Here is a 19,131-nt window from a genome sequence, read left to right as displayed (position 1 = left end):
CATAATTCATCCATACTCTGACCAATAGGACCCATAAATGTATCACCACATCAAAACCCTCAAAGGCCTTTCTCACAGCCCAAACATTACAAATCTGTCACATCTTGAAAAGTGCCATTGTTTCCAAGTACCTGGTGGAGGCAAAAAAGGAAACAAAACTACATTCAACTGCTTCCTTCCTCTCCTGAAATTCTGACCATGTTACTGACTCCTCCTACTTGCTGCTTTGACCCCACAATTCAACACTCTCCTCTCAGCTAAAAACAAAGTTTTAGTAATACCAAGATGCTTAAAAAGTCTTGCTTATCAATTTAAACAAGATTAAGTGAGGCCCATTTCAATGTAATTCCAAATTTCACTGTACTAGCTTGCAATCCACCCTTGAAGTTTTCTTTATAAACATAAAGACTGGGGCAAGTGAAGAGAAAACTCCACACAGGGTTTGGGATGATACACAGGGCAGATACAATTCCATCCTGGCTTCTTGGGCAAGCCACAGAGGCAGATGGAGAAGTCTCAAACCAAAAAGAGGGAAATATAATTAAATTTTTGGCCTCTGATACATCTGCAAATAGAGAGTTACAAGTTTACCAGCTGTTTTAGCCTATATAGTTCTTGCAACAGTTTTGATAACAGTAACCTAATCAAAAAGCCTTACAATCAGTTTGAAAGGGCAAACAGGACTTGGAGAAATCATAAGAATTCCAAATTTGGTTCTTGCATTCTCTGTTCCTTTCCATCTCCCATCCACACATTTTTAAAAGAACAGTCTTTTCCACTGGAGCCAGGTAACTGTGTGCTTACTTTCAGACTTGTTAAAAGAAGAAACCAACCAGGACCCCCTTTCATGCCTTTTCTCAGCCATTGCTGAAGCAAACAATGAAGCTGCACATCTTTTTTTGTAAGTACTTTGACTTGATTCACAGCAAACTGCAGCAGGAAAGCATCACCCACCTATCTGCCAAGCCCCACAATACCACACAGTCACTTGTCTTGTCTCCTCTTATAAACACCTAAGAGCTTCTTTGTTGGCAGAAGAAAAAAAAAGTTTAAAACTTCTGGGGTTTAATAGTTGTTAGATGAAATTCCACTTCTACTGGAATACTCTTTAAGAATTTTCAAGCTGCTTATAAAATTCAGCATGTTTAACAAGAGCAGTGAGCAACCTTGCAAGGGAAAATGCACTTGGTGGTCACCCACAAGGCAAAACATCACACTCAAACCAGGCAAAAGCTCTCAACTTCAGCAAGTCTTTCACAACTTCCAAAGACATTTCTACCCCGGGGTCACACCCTTTCAATGTAATGCAGCAGAAATCCACACTGCTGGTCACAAAAGAGTCTGGAACTCCCTCCTGTTCCCAGCAGATCATTCCCATTGCCTCTTCAAGACTGGCATTAGCTTGGATGTGGGAGTATGTGACACAGATACAGGGTTTAATCCAGTAGCAAACAAACTTTTTTGGTTAGTTGAATTTCCAGCTAAAGCAGCTCCTCACTCTGCTTCCACACTCAGTAACATAAATTCCAGGCCTTGTGTAAGAAAATTTGTATTTGAATTTTATATAAAGACCTGATACTTCTGAAAAAGTGTCACAGAAAACCTCATGATTAACCTCATAAAAATGTACCCTGGGTTTTCCTCAGCTGAATGATCTTCTTTAAAAATATTTTAATGGAATGAAACTATCACCTGGATATCATAGTGCACCTGCCAACATTGTTTTGTGCAATTTACTCCATACACTTGTAAACTTCAGCATAAATTCTTTTTTTGTATATGATAAAATTTTACTTTCTTTATTTGGATTGGGAAAAGAAAGTGGAATATCAAGGTTTAAGGGCTCCTGAAGCAAAGTCCTTACCTGGGGTGGAGTATAAGGCATTATATCCAAATCACTGGCTAAGGGGGCCTGAAGCTGAGGCATAGAAGGTGTTTCAGTCATGTCACCTTCCTCTTCTCCCATCTCTTCCATGTCCTCATCACCTCCTTCCAACTCAGCAAACTTCGCCTCCAGCTGCTGAATCTTCTTTTCCAGGAGAGGAGATGGCTCTTTCTGAGGAACTATGGGTTTTCTGGAAGGTGGAGGAGGAAGACAAAGAGCAGCTGAGAACAGACTCATACCTTACAGGAGAAAGAACTTGTTTTTGAAGAGAAAAATCAACTTTTCTTAATTTCTGACTGAACAGTATAGAAACAAAGGTGACTTGAGATGTGCCTATGCTTCCTTTGAGAACCCTGAGCAGAACTAATTTTGTGTCTATGGCCAGTGCTCATTTCAGTCACTTGTCAGAAGGATTTTTTGAGTTAGGAGGGGATTTCAGTACAAGTACTTAATTGCCTTCTATTGTAGAAATGAACACCACAGCTTCCTTACATTTCACATTTTACTTAAGTTAGAACTTAATATTCTTATTTTATTAATATGAATGTTCACCAGAAGATTTTCCTTACTCATAAAGATGACTTAAGTATTTTCACAATATCCAAGAGAATGTACCAATCTGATAAAGTAATGGCTTTTCTTGAAGTCAGAGGAAGAAAAAGAAAACATCCATTGGTATTAAGACTATAAAAAGACTGATGCCATCTGCATTTCTTCTCAAGCGTGTGGTTATCTGAAATTACACCTCTGACTTCTGTGGATGTCCTGGGTCAGGCTGGAATGGGGTTAATTCCCTGCACAGGAGCTGAGAGGAGCCTTGTTTTGTATCTGTGAGACAATAGGGTGGATAACACAACCTGCTGTAATTAGTGCTGAACAGATCAGCCTCAAGAGCTTTCCTTTTCCCACTCTGTGCCCCAGCAGGCTGGGGCTGGGCAGTGATTTGGGAGAGGAGACAATCAGGACAGCTAAGCCAAAGCAGCTAAGGGGATATTCCATACTCTGACACTGTGCTCAGCAATAAAATATGGGGAGAAGGAGAGGACAGGGTACAGTCAGGGTTATGGCATTTGTCTTTCCCAGTAACCATTACAGGTACAAGGACCTGCTTTCCCAGGAAACAGCTAAACATCTGCCTGCTGATGAAAAGTAGGAATTCATTCCTTATCTTGCTCTGTTTGTGCATGTAGCTTTGCTCCACTATTCCAACTGTTTTTAACTTGAGCCAGGAGTTTTTCTTCCTTCTGCCCTTCAGACTGTCTCCCCTATTCCAGACCAAGAGGCTGGTTGGGGCTTAGCTGCCAGTCCATTACAATCCAGAAGAGTGCTCAGGTGACCCTCTCTTTCCCCCCACATTTTTACCTAAAATAGTATATTTCATCATCTACAACTTTCGCAGACAGTGAAAACCTCTTCAAGCCCTTGAATTTCTTCATTTGTTTGTCGCTTTCGTTGTAGCGGCTCTCGCAAAGAAAAACATCGTTTTCAGAGATTTCTGTTGGTCTGCACGAGAGGAAGTCTTTGAATGACAGAACGACACACTTTCCTGCAGAAATGAAAGAGCTGGGTAAGAAGGCAGCCACACTTGCAGATCTTCTTTTAGAAGTGTGGAAAGTCCTGGTGTTTTTTGTTTTTTTTTTTTTTGCCTGTCTTGTAAGTCTGGAAGACTCCTGGCATTTGGCGCACTACGGAAATACTTCAATTGATATTCCAATCAAATAATGCCACTCAAAAGAAACCTACAGCAACTTAATGCAGCCTTTGGATTTCTTTCAAGACCTAGAGAACCCACAAAATCAAAAGCCCCCATGATCACCGTCAGTTACCATATTTATCACAGCATCATAACTCCAAAACAAAGTACACAGCCATCATCTTCTGCAACAAATCAAATTTCAACCTCCTACTCCTCCTTTCAACTCTGCAGGTAATATGTACTGGAGTAATTACATTAATATGCAAGAATAATGGAATTTTCTGTTCTCTGGCTGCACTGTTCACTTTCATATCATACATGTAATTCCCTTATTGTAAAAAAGCTTCTTAGTAGTGAATTCTCATCACAGGTCCCAGAGGCAGGAATTCACATTACAAACTCACTGAATAGTATCTCCTCCCTCCCTCAATGAAAAAGATGTACTTGGAATCAAGTCTACACATAGCCTTTAATCACTTCAGATTGGGTAGGAAAAGAAGACATCCATCAGATTAAAGCTGTTAATAATTACCCAAAATGCAAGTCATGGGACAGGTCTCCTCCAAGTTACTCAAAAACACCTCCTTCTTGTAGAACATTTTAGTTGGCTCATGCTCAGTTTCTTCAGGATGTATAAAGATTGGACCAAAGAAATAAGCGGCTCCGTCTCGCACCCACATCTTCTCAATTCTGCAAAGAAACCAACCCAGCAACATAAATGAAAGGCCATTTCTCCCAAACAAGGCAGCAGGATGTTCAGGAAAACTGTCAGTGGAAGATGAATACAGAACAGCCAATTCCAACTGTACAACTGGACCAGGTTTTTATTAGGCAGCTAAAATTCCACCTCAATCTATCAACACCTTATAACACTTCACCCACATTTTTTCCCACCTTCTTTTATAACTTATTACAACCGGCCCCTCTTTTATCCAAGTGATATTTACAGCTGTAAACTGCAAACAAGAAGCTGCCCCTACCTCCCTACTCGAGGCCGCACCAGCCCGTGGGATTTGATGAAGACACAGTCCCCGACCTTCAGCCACATGTCATTGTAGCAGAGCTGCTCAAAGTAATGGCAACCAGGCTCCCCATTGGACATTTCTACTGGAACATCTTCTTTGTCCTGCAGGAGAAGAAGCATTTAGAAACTTGAGCAAGGAGGAAAACCAAGCACAGGAATGAAAAGATGTCAGGTACCAGTAAAAGGCTTTGCTCTATCTTTATGTTAACTGTAATAGGTAAGCACTAAGCAGAGATGTGTGTGCAAAAGTTTCCTGAATTAAAACTGCAAAGCCAAAGATACCCTCCATGTCTGTCACAAGCCTTCCTATTTCACAAAGCTCTAATTTGGTCTTTTTTTTTGTTGTTCTAGTTCTTCATAGTAAACTGACCAAGCCAAGCCTTGTCAGCTTTGATGGTTTAAAGCCCAGTAAAGTGCTTGGGAAGCAAGAACTGAATAAATGGCCAAGCTAACAGACACAAAAATGTAATGATTCAAGTCTCTCATACAATAATGTGAACACTCCATGTACCACTTACAAATTCGTACCATCTGCCCTATTTAATTTCTTACTTTTTAGTAAAAACTCAAATTGTGCCTTAGTCCATCTTTCAGCCTGGGATTCCAGAAAGCCAAGGAAACACAGGCTGCCTCTCCAAGGCATAGAAGGAAAAGATCCTCTGAGTTTTCATTCTCTCAGTAGAATTAATTCCATCTTTTGCCATGATGTGAATAAACATACTAATATATACTGGTTGTCTGACAAAAGCTGACGATGGATGTGCTGGGTACTGTGTTCTCAGGTTCTGTTAGAAAATGCAAAGAGGATTTTTCATGGGTTTTTTTAGTGATATATGATATTTTATGAATCTCTTTTTTTTTTAATGGCTCTAAATTTATTTCAGACAAAACTAATTAAATTTAACTGATTCTAATACACTTCCCTAAATTTATTTGTTTTCTTACTCTAGGTACAATAAATGAACCATTTCATCCACTATGTTGGACAGAAATAGTCTTAAGCATTTTGACAATAAACTACTTAGTTATCAACCACAAACAGGCCACAAACAATAGAATATTATGTGTTACTTTCTGCTGCCTAGCTACTGACTGTTCTTCTGAAATGCTGCACAACAAAGCATTTCAGCACTGCCATGAACTAAAATTAGACTTTTAGGTCTACTGGTTCTTTAAGGCTTAGGGCAAGCATTACAGTAAAACTGTAATTTTCTGAAGTGGTAAAAAACCCAAACCAACCCCATCACGTGATCACAAGAAAGAGGTTTGTAAGAAATATTTACACAGTTCATTATTTTCTGTTATGTCTTTTTATATTTTGATTGTATTAACTTACAAATGTCTGAAATATAATTTATAACAAAAATATTATATTCATTTGTATTTTATTGTGTCTGGATGTGGTGAAACCCAAGCCATGAGGGCTAATATTTTGTCATTCTCTATCTGTCAAATACAATCAACATTCCCCTTGCATACCTTTTCGAGATGAAGGATACTTTCTCCCACCTTACTGTCCTCCAGTGTTTCACTGTGCTTCTCCTCATCTACTTTGTCTGTATTGGCAAACACAGAAGCAACTCTGACCACAGGCAGGGGCACATCTCGTGGGACAAATCTGACAGAGCTCACAGGCATAGTCCACAGCTTAATCTTCTTAAAAGACTTTGTCTTTGCAGAATAGCGCGACTCACACACGTAGACATCCTCATCTCTGAAGTTTTCAGGGCACAATTTAAAATATTCCTGCAGATGGAAGGAAAAATATGAAATATTTCAGCAACACCCACACTCCACAGACACACAGTGAACTCCCTCTCATGGCTTCAGTTTTTTCTATGCTTCTGTCAGAAGCCTTTTTGGCTGAGTTCTCTTCTTCCAGTTTGATGTCCAAGTCTTACCAAGAATAACAACAAACAAGAGATCCCACCTTTGGAGAAGGAGCTAATTCAGTATAGGTTGGCATGGGAGAAAAGTTAGTTAGGTTTTATTCATTTCCTAATCCATTGCATTAACAAGTACAAGATCTGCAGCCTGAAATCACCTTCACGAGATTTCTGAGCTTTGACTTGGGAAAAGGACACATTCAGCAAGCCAGGGGTGACCATAACCACAAATCAACCAGCACAGGGAAACTCCATCACCTGGGTGAACCACGTATCTCAGAAAGCAAAGAAGATCCAAACAGCCCACAGAAGCAAGTCCTATTTTATTTAGATATAACTGGAATGCCTCTATGTTAGAGTGCCTACAGCTGTACAGGAAATAGCAGAAAGCATGACTTGTTTTATAAATTAGTCTGAACAGTCTCTCACCTTGACAAACATGACCACACATTTGCCTAAAATTTTGCTAACAGGAACTTTACTGTAATAATCACTTTTAAAAACTTCTTTCTCCAGGAATTTTCGTGTTGCAAGATGAAAAGTTTCATTTGGTCGATAAAACCAGCAGCCATAGAGCCATTTCTCTCCTTTAAAATAGAAAACAACGAAAAAAAAAAAAAAAGAGAAGGGAGATGGAAAGAAAAAAATGTAAAATGACATTTTCTAGTGCATGAGCCAAGTAAGAGCAATTAGCAATTGACTGATTAATCAAATAGCCATGTAGTCATTTATACAAGGAGCAATCTGCTTTTAAACAGGAAAATATTCAACTTTTCAGAAAAGGAAAACAAGTTATTTTAAAAAGCCAGACAATTGTTAATTCTCCAGTAAATCCTGACCCAGCAAAATAAAGGAGAAATTTGTTCTTATTTATAGATCTAGACTTTCAGGCCTTGAAATGGCTTTGAAGTCCACATAACAATCACCTGATTATTTAAAGAATCTCAGCTACTTGTTTTTAAGTTTTTTAATAACTATTTCTTTCATTTTATGCTGAGACAAATTACGTGATGACAAACTCAAATGGATAACAACGATTTATAAAGAAGTTACAAATATGTACTGTTTTTCTAAATCAAAGGAAACCTGTGCCCATCTTTGGTTCAGATTTCTCAGCACAGAGAAACAGTGCTCTTCTGCACCTAAATTACAAGGAGTCCATCCCACTCAGAATCCCATCCCTGCAAGGCTTACAACTTGAGGGCAGGCAGAAATGAACACCAAAAAAAGCCCATGCTGCCCCAAGAATTTTCTGTTTGTAATATCCTTTAGAAAAAAGGAACTCAGAAACAGCGACAGAAAAATACTCACTGGTTCAAACAGTTCTGCAAAGAAAATAAATAACATCTACACAGGGAAAAAAAAATCTAATTGGAAGCTTGTAAAATTCACATTCTCTGAAAAAACCCCTTCTCCCAGGATTTTTTCTCCTGGGAAGCTGAGAAGCCTCAGAGAAAAGGAAAACAATTGTTATGTCATTTGCTTCTCCTCTGTTTTTCTCATGTGGAATGTGTTTGGAGATTGTTTACCCACAGGTGATTGTTTCATTGAATTCTGGTGTGAGTTGTTTTGACTTTTTGGCCAATTGGTGCCAAGCTGTGTCGAGACTCTGGAAAGAGTCAGGAGTTTTCATTATTAGCTTTTTAGCACTGAGTAAGTATCCTTTTCTCTATTCTTTAGGATAGTATAGTATTCTTTAATATAATATAGTATTATAAAGTAATAAATTAGCCTTCTGAGAACATGGAGTCAGAGTCATCACTCCTCCCTGCCACGGGGGTCCCTGCAAATCCAACAGAAGCTTAAAACAAGAAGTTTCACCCCAGTGTTGTCCTGCAGTAAGACATCCTTACCAGCTGAATCTTCCCACAGCCTCTCGATGCAGACAATGTGAGGCTGCAAGCTGGCCTCTGCAGGCTCCACATACACATAATCCCCCACATGGTACATGCTGTTCTTGAAGCTGCAGTCCTGGCTGTACGTCCGATGCAAACTCGACAGCCCAGCTGATCCAGAGGAATCTTCACTCTTTTCAGCTTCTTATTTCAAAAAGGGAAAACCAGATGTTAGTAATGTCATATTTCCATATTTGCTGAGAGTCTTGATGTCAGTGCCTCACTTTGAGCCTGGACTAATCAGGCTTCACTGCTGCTGACATCTCTGAGGGAAGATCAAGAATGTTAGAAAGATGATTCGTGGACAAAACTGCCAACACCTGTGCTCCCGACTGTGCCAAGGTGCAATTGGAGAGCTTATTTATTCTTTTAAGCATGGTGCACAATGGAGCACAGACAGAAACAGCCAGGAATTGTGAAATAAAGGACCTTCAGGGTACCCTTCAGGCCCTACAATAGTGCAAGCCCACTCCTCTACACATCCACAGTAGCCAAAACAAAAAAGGCTTATCAAACCTCAGTTCCTCAGCAGTGTTAAAAGCATGATCATAGACAACACCATCAGTATTTGTCAAAAAGAAAATGACTAAAAGGTCAATGGGAATATTCATTGTTAAGTTTATCATCAGCAGAAGGCTAAAGTAAAAAACTAGTGTTTTCTTTTATAATGTTCTTGAAATAATACTGGTACCCCAATGTATTCTGATTAAAGAGTTCACATAGGGATACTATCTACCCACATCTCTTTCCTAGAAGCTCTCTGGCCTAGCTGGTAAGGATTAAAATAAAATAAATCTCTCAAAACTTAAAAATAAAAGACTGGGGGACAAGCAGACTATTGAGGTCCTTTCAGCAGGCAAAGCTGCAGCAACATACTAAAATTGTGGGCACATTTCTCATTTGGTACATTCAAAATTAATGAAACAAAAGTAGCTACCTCTCTTTTCCTCCTCCCTTTTGAGCTTATCCTCCTCTATTTCTTTGGGCAGCTTTTCCTTCTTCTCCTTTTCTACATCGTTGTGAAGATGCTTAGTGGTGTAGCTGAGAGCAGGTGACAGCAGAATCTCTCCATTTTTACACAGCTCATCTCGAATTTTAATGAAGAACTGCTGAAGTTCCACTGCATCCTCATAGATCTCCGAATCAGTCCTGTACAAAAACATGAGCAACAGGATAAAACCACAGTTTGTGCAGGGTCACACAGGAGCCTAAACACACCCACCAATCACCAATCTATGTGATCAACTGAAAGTTTCACTCTGCCAATGGATTTCTCTGTTTACTCACAAGCAGCAGGAGAGACTGGCTTGAAGCCATGAAGCATTGAGTGATGCTTCACCTGTCAGTCCACTGTCAATTTGCATTACAGTTCAGCCACAACAGTATTTTGGTATACACCAGTCCCAAAATGCCAGGAAAATCAAAGGTAACTAGTTGTGACCAAGGCTACTTGCCACTGGACCTCTACAATCTGTTAACTTCTGAAAACTTGAGTAATAACAGTACTTTTTACAAAACTGACTTATTTTAACTATCCATACTCCTCTCAGTAGATGTTTTAAGATCATTTTTTACCTACTCTTGATCTTGACAAGCTCTTCACAGTCAAACTCTCACCTGCCCATTCCCAAAAAGGCCACTGAATTCAAGCAAAACACTACGAGAAGTTGCAAGTGTTCATAGTTTTTGCACCATAACTCACCCAAGTATGACTTCTCCAAAAGAGTAATTCACTATTTGAACACAGAGAACAGCTCTCCTCACTTTTTTAATTTGAAAGTCAGCAGGAACCTTTTTGTCATAAGGTGCTCCTTTGGAAGATTATTGTCAAAATGATCTCTTAGCATAAAACTAACTTCTTCCTTGTTTTCAAATCAAAGCAAATGTTCCACTGAAGACCCGACAGAGCTTCTGAGATTTAGCTTTCCAAACATCCATATCAAGGAAAGCAAACACCTTAAAAAACTTCAGCCTTTTTCAAACATTAAATGCAAACCTCATGATAAAGATATCTGAAAAATAAGGGTTTGCTCACCTGTTCATCCTCCGGGCCCTCTCCAGCACCTCAAACATGTTCTCCTGGAACAAGTCCAATCTTCTATAGCGATTATTTTCAACGTTTTTTCGGATAATATCAAAAGTCAGAGGAGGTTTATTGGGGAAGTTGGGATCAACAGCAGGAATCTCAGCTAAGGAGTCGCTGTAGCATCTGCCCTCATCATCCTGGTGGCTCATAACGGATACAAAGAGGTTATGGATAAGTTCCTGAATCAGCAAAGTGACATTGGGCACATGAGAATCCTCATCTCCCTCTATTTCTCTCCGAGTTTCAAGCAAAACCTTGTGGAGGACCAGGGCATCTTTATAAATCAAAGACTCGGGCTCGTTGTACGTGCAAGCGTTATTGAACATCATGACAAAGTCCTCCACCATGGAGTCGATGTCCTGGTATTTATTTGCCATCATGTGGCTCCTGATCTTCTCCATGTCCACGGGCTTTTTGATGGTGACGTAGTAGTCGGGCAGCTCGGCGCGGGAGGGCAGCCGCAGGAAGATGGCGCTCAGCCGCCGCCCGCGCTTGTCCGTGTAGTTCTTCACGGCCTCGTACACCTCGTTCAGCTTCTGCTGCATCGGAGTCATGTACTTGGACTTCTTGGGAGAAATGCCACTTTTCCTACCTAACGCCACAAAACCAACAAAGGAGTTAAAATGACAAAGCTGAGAACTTGCAGGTTTCTTTGTCCATCTCCAGTTTCCACCAGATTTACCATGCCATGGTGTGAGCAGAAGCCTCAACACAGAGCCTGTCCCAGGCTGCAGCTTCCTTTATTTTTCATACCTCTATGAATTTTTTTTTTAATGTTCTTTTTGGCAAACACAGAATATGTTGCTCCATGCTCCACCTGACAAAGGCCTCCTCAGGCTTCAGCATGGAAAACATCTTTTTCTACCTAACAGCATTAACAAACTCCTCTAAACTCATTTTAGTTTTACAGCTCTCCATGAATTTGTCTCTGCAGCTGCTAAAAATAAAAATCCTGTCATCACAGTTTGGCTATCACTAAAATTAAGTATTCAAAATATGATCAGACTCCTTTATGACATGTTTATGCCAAATTAGAAAGGATTATTATAATTAAAATGTAAAATAAGGCCTCCCATGGGATTATCAGGTTGGCTTTTTGACTAACTCAGGATCTCTGTTACTGCACTGCAGACTCTAAGTCTACACCTGTACTCCACACCTACACTTTACCCAGGACCTGCACATTTAATTCACAAGAGGACTGCGTGCAGTTATTTTCTTTACGGTTTTTGTGCAATTTTATCCATCTCAGTTTGCTCAGCACTGAACACACATAAAGAGAACATAAGATTTGAGTAGTAGCAAGGCTGCAAGGGCAACAGCTCAAGGAATTTCACTTCCATGTTCTTCATGGCTTTCAGTAATCTGCCAAACAGGGCTCACTTTTTCTTTATCATCCTGTGGAAATCCCAGACATTTAACCAGTGAAATTAAGAGATTTGCTCAATCTGAGAAGCCCCTTACTTGACTGAGCTCATAATGCACAATCTAACATTTGGGTAACACTGAATGACTAAATCTTAATTCTTCCACCCATTCCCAAGTCTTTTTTCTTCACTCTAGGTTATTTAGAAAACTCTACAGGCAAAAACTTAATTCTATTGTATAATACAGCCTTGCCATTGCTATCAAGATTTTGAAAATATAATTCTACTCTCCTTGTCAGTGTTAACAACTGTGCAGAACATGTCCATGTCTAAAAGGAAGATCTGTTCACCTGTATTGTCTTTTAAGTATTGAAATGAGACAAGGCAATGCACAAGGTTGTCTTACTTAGCTTTAGTTTAGGGGATGCAACATCATCATCTTCAGCCAAGGGTCCCAGCTCTTTCCTTTTTTCTTTAAGGATCTTTTCCAGCATATGGGCATCATTGTACACCTATTAATCAGTAAAGTAATCAAAATCCAACCAAAACAAGGTTTACTGTGTTTACTAATTAAGAACAAGCTCCTAAGAAACACTTCAATATTAGTTTGGAAAAGCTGAAAGCAAAATGCAGTATTTTATTTAAAGTGTACCTTTGATAACTAAGCCTTTCTTTTTAACTGACACACGTAAGCAGAACGGCTGACACCCTCTAAATCAGGGAGCTACAAATGTTGAAAAAAATTATTCAATTAATATGCATCTCTATTTCAAAGACTAAAAAATAGCAAGGGGCAGCTGTGTTATCAACTTCCTCCCCGAACCCTTCTGCTGAGCAATGAAAGATCCCTTGAACCACTGAGATTCCATCAAGGTACAAAGGACTAGAACCATCCTGGCTCTTCAAACCCAATCCTAGTGATGAAGTGCAGCTGCTGACCAAGTTCCTAATTAGAAACAGCTGGAGGTTTCTTACCACCTCCCTGTTTCACATCATTCCTGCTGCCTGAGACACATCACAATATAGACACACCCAGCAATATATTTGTAAATGAAAACCATGTCCTTTTCAGACTCCTTTTGCTAAGCTAAACAAGTCATGTCTTCTAGTCTGATCTCCTACACTCTCCACTTCCATGAAAACAAAGCTGTTTTCCTTCTAAGACACCCTTTTGCAGAAGTTCTGAGAACTCCTACTTTAGTTCAATAAACAATTACAATAATTAATACGTGTCATAGTGGAAGTGAAGCCATCCTAAGAGCAGTGGATGTCTGCAAAGCAGCAGAGAGCAGCGTGGCTGCTGACCCCAGCAGTACCTGGGAGCCCTCCTCGTTGTAGTGCCTGGCGTTGCGGAACATGAGCTTCATGTCCTCGATCATGGCCTCCTCCGCCGCGTACTTGTCATTGCGGATGTTGTGCTCTATCATCTTCAGGTCCATTGGCTCCAGGATGATTTTGTAGTAGTCTGGATAGTCCTTTTTGGATGGCTTGACCATGAACAGATCACAGAGCCTCCTGCCTGTGCCGGGCTCTCGAGCTTCCAGGACCGCGTTGTACAAGATCTTCATCCGCTGCTTCCGGATGTTTTTTTTACTGTCGGGTTAAGAAGAACACAAAGGGAAAGAATAAATGTCAGGGGTTCTTATCCCCACTTCCAACACTAATATCAAAATGATATTATCCTCTACCATGAAGAGACAACCAGAACCACCTAAACACACCCAAGAAGTTCAACATTAAGACCAGAATTTGCAAATGACAACAGCATCACAATCAGGAGCCTGACAAAGAAACAGGAAATTACTCTTGGAGATGACTGTTCCCTCATTGATCCTGAGTTCAAGTTTTCTACAAAATAAACCAACTAAGTCATTCTTCAAAGTGCAAAGGCCAAAAGGAGCTCTGAGCACTTTCCAGCTGCAAAGAAAACAGACCAGTCAAGATCAGACATGTGAATACAAGACCTCAAGATCCAGAGTGAACAGGGTAAAAACCACCAGTCAGTACCTTCATGATTACTTCTGGTGAGCACAGAGTATCAACGACATGAGCTGTTTATCTCAGAGAAATTTTGTACATTCTTCAGTAACAAGTAAGGACATCAAGGATGTAGTAGAAAGAATTGCTTAAATATCTGTCAATCCAAATGAAGTGTGAAGTCAATAAAGCTCACCAAGACTGCAGGCCCAGGTAGAAAGTGTGCTAGCCCCACAAATGTTACAGTCACCCTGTGTGTAGCTGTGATGGTTGTCTCAAGAAATCTGACAGCACAACCTAGACACAGCTTATCACAAAAAAGTACATGGCTCCCTACATACATAGTACATGGCCTATAAGCAAATCAAATAAGGGAGAAGAAAACTTATGTCAATAATGCACAGTCTCAGCTCAGATACTGTGGCCCTCAGCAATACACTCACTACAGAGCACTTGTAAACAGGCTTCCAATCTGCAATCTCCTCAAGACTTATTCAGGTAGTTATAACTTTGACTTTTACATTATCTGCAAAGACAATAACCACCACAAAAAATTACCTTCAATTCAGAATGTGCAAAATATCCCAGTACAATTCATTAGAAACCAAACTGCAACACAGATTTCCCATGATGTGCATCCTTTCATTATACATTTAAAACATAACTTATTCATGCCTCAGATCTTTTACTCCTTGGTGAGATCAGCAAAATAACTAAAGAAAACTAACAAAGAAAACTCAAAATATATGTTCTATAGGCTAAACATTACTGCTGTTGGCAAATGTTGGTTAGTTGTTCCCACTAGCAGATGAGCAATGCCAGAACACAGACATGCTGTCAAATCACCCATTTTAATGTGTTTCCAGCTTTTTCTCACTTATTTCAACAGATATAGGCAAAGCAAAACCAAAGCAGAAACAACAAAAGGCCTGCCAATACTCAAGATTCATGTCATGCATCTGATACATAAAAGGGGACATTCAAACAACTTTCTTCTGGGTAACTGCTATTTTCCCAACAGGATAAATTTTGCATGGGTAATTGGTTTCTTTTTCCTGCAACATTTTGGAATTCTCATCATTGCTTCACTTCTGTGATCAGCAGCATTTATGATCTTTTCTTTGCTATCATTCAGCAAGTGAATGGGTAACAAGCATCAAACTGACAACATCAAAAGCATTTTCAGGAGCTCTTCAGGCATCATTGTGACCTCCCTTGCCTACCAACAGGGGAAATCCCTTGTTCCCTTTCCTCTTTTATTCTTAGATGACAGGACCTGACAGATTTTTTCCTTTTAAGCATTTCAGTAGTGTCTGGCCCAAGGTGATCAAAAGCAACACGGGGTTAAAAGGACTCTGATGACAATTTGACTTGCTTGATTAGGTAAGTACATCTTTTTGAATCTGAAGATCACAAAGCAAGTGATTTTTGCAATTTGTTCCTTCTTGATTATTTGGTTCTGTGGTCTGCCTTTCCTTTCCATTACATTTCTTCTTGCCAGCATCCCTAGACTGCACCATCTCCTAAATCCATGTTCATATTTCCTCTCTGAAGCTTTTTAATGACTGTACATTTCTGCACTTATTTGATCACTGCTCAGTGACTTTCTGTTGATGCTCTACTCCATTCCCTTCCTCCCCCCACAATTGCTGCTCCTTTGACAAAACAAGAAATAAATACCCAGGAAGCCAATGTTCATAAGCAACACCAAAGAAAGATGCTGAATTGCAATTGCAACTGGCTGTTGCCATATTATCTGAGCTGGACTTTACTTCAAATGACACCATAAGGCAGACTAGAGAAACTACCTCGTGCTGAAGTGAAATGCATCACCAGTATTAATTACAAAACAGCTATCACCATAAAGAATATCTTCCATAAGCCATTATTATGCTCAGTAGGAGAGTCTAATGCAAATCACTGAGAATTTTGTTTATGTTACAGGACTCTAAGAAATCAACCTCTTATAATCAGTTTATCTATTTGTCAGGCTGAAATAAAACAACTCTCCCCAAAAAATCCTGAAATCCACTGACAAAATCATCTAGTTCATGCAATTACAGTGCCCATTTTACTTATTGAACTGATGTTGAAAACTGCCAACTAATAGACCAAAATAGGGAATTAACAGTCAGCAAACAGTTTTGAATTAGTTAGAATCAAGACTTAACGATGTTTCAGAATTACAAATCCTTACACAAATGCTAAAAACCATGTTTTAATACTCTCTGTAACAAAAAGAGATGCAGCAATGGTATGGCCTGCAGGAACTACAGAAGCAGATACCTTTTCCTTTTTGAGCTTCCAGTATCAGATGTAGCAGAAGAAATCATGCTGTCCCCATCCTCAATGTCATCTCTCCTAGCAAGCTCTTTCTTCTTTGCCTGAAAAAAGAACAAATTCCTGAAGCCAAATTCATTGCTGGACACTTACAGAACAGAATTCAAGAGCAGTATAGTTCTTTCTAACTGACAGAACAACTTTTGAGGAACCAACGTGAAAACAATGCCATTTCAGACTACAGCACTTAGCTGGAACACTCAATGAAATCTGAAAGGCTTTAGCCTTATTCAATTAAAGGCAAACTCCAAAAAACCCTACATCATCAATCTTCTCACAATTTAATTAGGTTAGCAGTCACAGTAAGGAATAAAGTGACTGAAAGAAATCACAGAAGGCAGCAGGTGTGCTGAGGAAAAACCACTTCATGATGCTCTCCATTCCTATACTTCCCTCTAAGCAAGAAAATACTTCTGCAAATACAGGTCTAGTTAAAAACTATTCTGGAAAAATATCCTTTAGGGAAATAAATTTACATGTGAAGTTATATCCTTTTGCTTGTTCTCCTCCACATACCTGCATAACCTGCTGCATTTTTAGCACCCTTTTATAGATGGCAGAATTGGGGACATTGTAGCGCTTGGCATTCTCAAACATCAAATTCAGATCAGCCTCCAACTGATCTAAAGTTTCATACTCATGGTTCTTCAGCTTGGTTCTGCAAAAGAGAATTACTAGTCAGCTATTTCACTAGTTACACAGTGCAAAACAGTTCTTTAATATCCTCATTTTCATGATAAAGCAATAGTCAAAGAGCTCTAACTACAGGAATGGGATTTACTTTTTGATTCTCTAGTAACATCTTCCACTTGTAACTATATCAGGGAAATGTATCCCCTCAAAGAATGGTTTCAGTGATTTTGGAAGTTATGGAGACTGAAGTCCTGTTTTCATACTGGGATGAGATGTTACAGGTGAGGCAGCAGCACAGGCTGCTGACACTCCTGCAGTGCCCCTGAGCCCTGACCTCAGGCCAAGCCAGTTCTGCACAGCCCCAAACGCTGCCTCCCCTCCACCAATTCCACTCATCTTCAGTAAGAGCCAGAAGTGCCCAGCACCTCTCATGTTAAACCCTCCAGTCTGTGCCTTCTCTTAAAGAAACACCAGAGTGTTGACTGGTGATACAGCAAAGTGCACTTCACCTGCAAACAGTTACAAGAGGAGTAACAACAACAACAAAGTCATTTTTCACATGCTAAACACATGAATCAACATGAGTTAATGCTTAACTTAATGTGTTTTCTTGCACAATGCTGGAAGTTCTAGCCACCTTTTTTAAACCTTCCAATACTTCATTACACACAGAAAATACTAATTTGCAGCATCACAGCTGCAGCACAGCTTCCTCCTCCTCCTGCCTGCACATTCAGCAGTCACACACCACTTTACACCCAGCCTGGCTTCTGCAGCACCTGGCTGAATGTGTCCCTGCTCGATGGAGCATCATCACTACCATGAAATAAATTTAATATAAAACTTTTCAGTCCCAAGCTTGCTCCCACCACCATTTGCTTATCCACTATCCAACAACCAAGGTGCAGGCCATCTGATTTTAAGCAAACAATTTACATTCACAGCTGTGCTCATCAAAGGCCTGAAGCAAAGTAAAAACCCAGAGTTAGCCTGAATGGCTTGGAAAGTGACAGCTTCCAACCAGGGACATAAGGAATGAAAAATATACAGGCACAGAAGTGATCCTGTTCTAGCCTGCAAAGAAACTCCTCTCCTACCATTCTCTGTGCTGCTGTCAGCAAACAATAGGATGATTAATTAGGTAGGTTATTTACATAAGTACTTTGAACATATTTAATTACACTCAAACTCAGCAGAACTCAAGCATCATGACTTCTCTGGATTTGGAGGATGAAGTGCAGCTTTACAATACATTTTTAACAAGCCATCTCACCAATCTTAGGAAGAAAGAATTTTATAAACATCAGTTTATTTCACAAAGTGAGGCTGAAACCAACAAACTCACGGCCCTACAGAAAGCCACTGCCAACATAACACAATCCATATACGAGAAACTGAGAGAAATTTCTGTGAAAATTATTGACAGTACCTGAAAGCATGAGTAAAACTAGACAGAATTTCCTTTTACACAAAATGACCTTTGCAAAATGAAGAAAAAAAAGTTTAAAAATAAGGCTACAGTTTCATAAGACCACTAAGCCCAAAACAACACTGACATGACATTTAAGTTGGTTGAAATCAGAATATTAATTAAAAGAATACTGTAAGTTGGCATTCAACTCCCTAAAATGTCTACTGCAAACTCATCAGTCCATCCAGGTGGAATATCTGCAAGGACTGAAGGTGAGACATACTCTTTCCAAATAACCAAAAGATCCATTTATTAGACAAACAGCCTAAAAATTCCCTACTGAAAAATACTCAAATACCAGGATAAGATCAGTTATGCAACTTATTTTCTTTTATTCTAAATTGTGAAGTGCTAGTCCTGCCTCTTCAGGGAAAAACAACTCACTAACAAAGAATGAGTGGGATCAAAAAATGCATTTGACAAATGTCCTATTGAAGATGACAGTCTTCTTCCAAAATATATTGAGAAACTTCTTTACCTGAACCTGTGATTTTTATAAACATAACATGCACTGAAAGTACTTCCTAAGGCAGGAAATCTGGTTACACAAACCAAAGATTTCAAAAATATAATATAATTTATTATTTGGTGAATATTGTAAGTGACAAAAAGGAATGAAAGAAATCCTAAATCTCAGATAAAGCGAAAATTCACAGTGTATTCAAAATATTAGAGGCATCATTTTCTCTTCCCAATTGACTCATTTATAAATCAAGCAAACAATAGCACAGAAGTTCTCCATAAACCCTTCAAACTTTAGCCCAGGCACCAATCTAATACTTCAAAATTAGTTCCACTTTTTGATTTGCCATATTGCTAAAACTGCTTAAGTTATATGGCAAAAATATCCACGACCAGGTGATGACATTTA

At 39.4% G+C, this 19,131-nt stretch overlaps 1 protein-coding gene across 8 annotated transcripts in view; it reads right to left on the bottom strand.

Annotated features, from left to right (window-relative positions):
- PBRM1 (polybromo 1) overlaps positions 1-19,131 on the bottom strand; it is a 56,741-nt gene that overhangs the window by 16,334 nt on the left and 21,276 nt on the right. For 7 of the 8 annotated variants that reach the window (XM_059856295.1, XM_059856287.1, XM_059856290.1 and 4 more), the window contains exons 12-24: positions 16,673-16,814; positions 16,103-16,200; positions 13,156-13,432; positions 12,246-12,351; positions 10,422-11,064; positions 9,324-9,535; positions 8,345-8,530; positions 6,921-7,078; positions 6,085-6,351; positions 4,562-4,707; positions 4,114-4,271; positions 3,248-3,431; positions 1,865-2,075 (exon numbers count right to left, since the gene is read on the bottom strand). In XM_059856295.1, the coding sequence (XP_059712278.1) occupies positions 1,865-2,075; positions 3,248-3,431; positions 4,114-4,271; positions 4,562-4,707; positions 6,085-6,351; positions 6,921-7,078; positions 8,345-8,530; positions 9,324-9,535; positions 10,422-11,064; positions 12,246-12,351; positions 13,156-13,432; positions 16,103-16,200; positions 16,673-16,814 (2,788 nt within the window). The remainder of the gene's footprint in view (positions 1-1,864; positions 2,076-3,247; positions 3,432-4,113; positions 4,272-4,561; positions 4,708-6,084; positions 6,352-6,920; positions 7,079-8,344; positions 8,531-9,323; positions 9,536-10,421; positions 11,065-12,245; positions 12,352-13,155; positions 13,433-16,102; positions 16,201-16,672; positions 16,815-19,131) is intronic. The other variant, XM_059856289.1, reaches the window with a different exon arrangement.

This window comes from Haemorhous mexicanus, chromosome 11 (assembly GCF_027477595.1).
Source record: "Haemorhous mexicanus isolate bHaeMex1 chromosome 11, bHaeMex1.pri, whole genome shotgun sequence".
In the NCBI taxonomy this organism is placed as follows: Eukaryota; Metazoa; Chordata; class Aves; order Passeriformes; family Fringillidae; genus Haemorhous; species Haemorhous mexicanus.
This window is presented reverse-complemented; position numbering and strand designations above follow the sequence as displayed.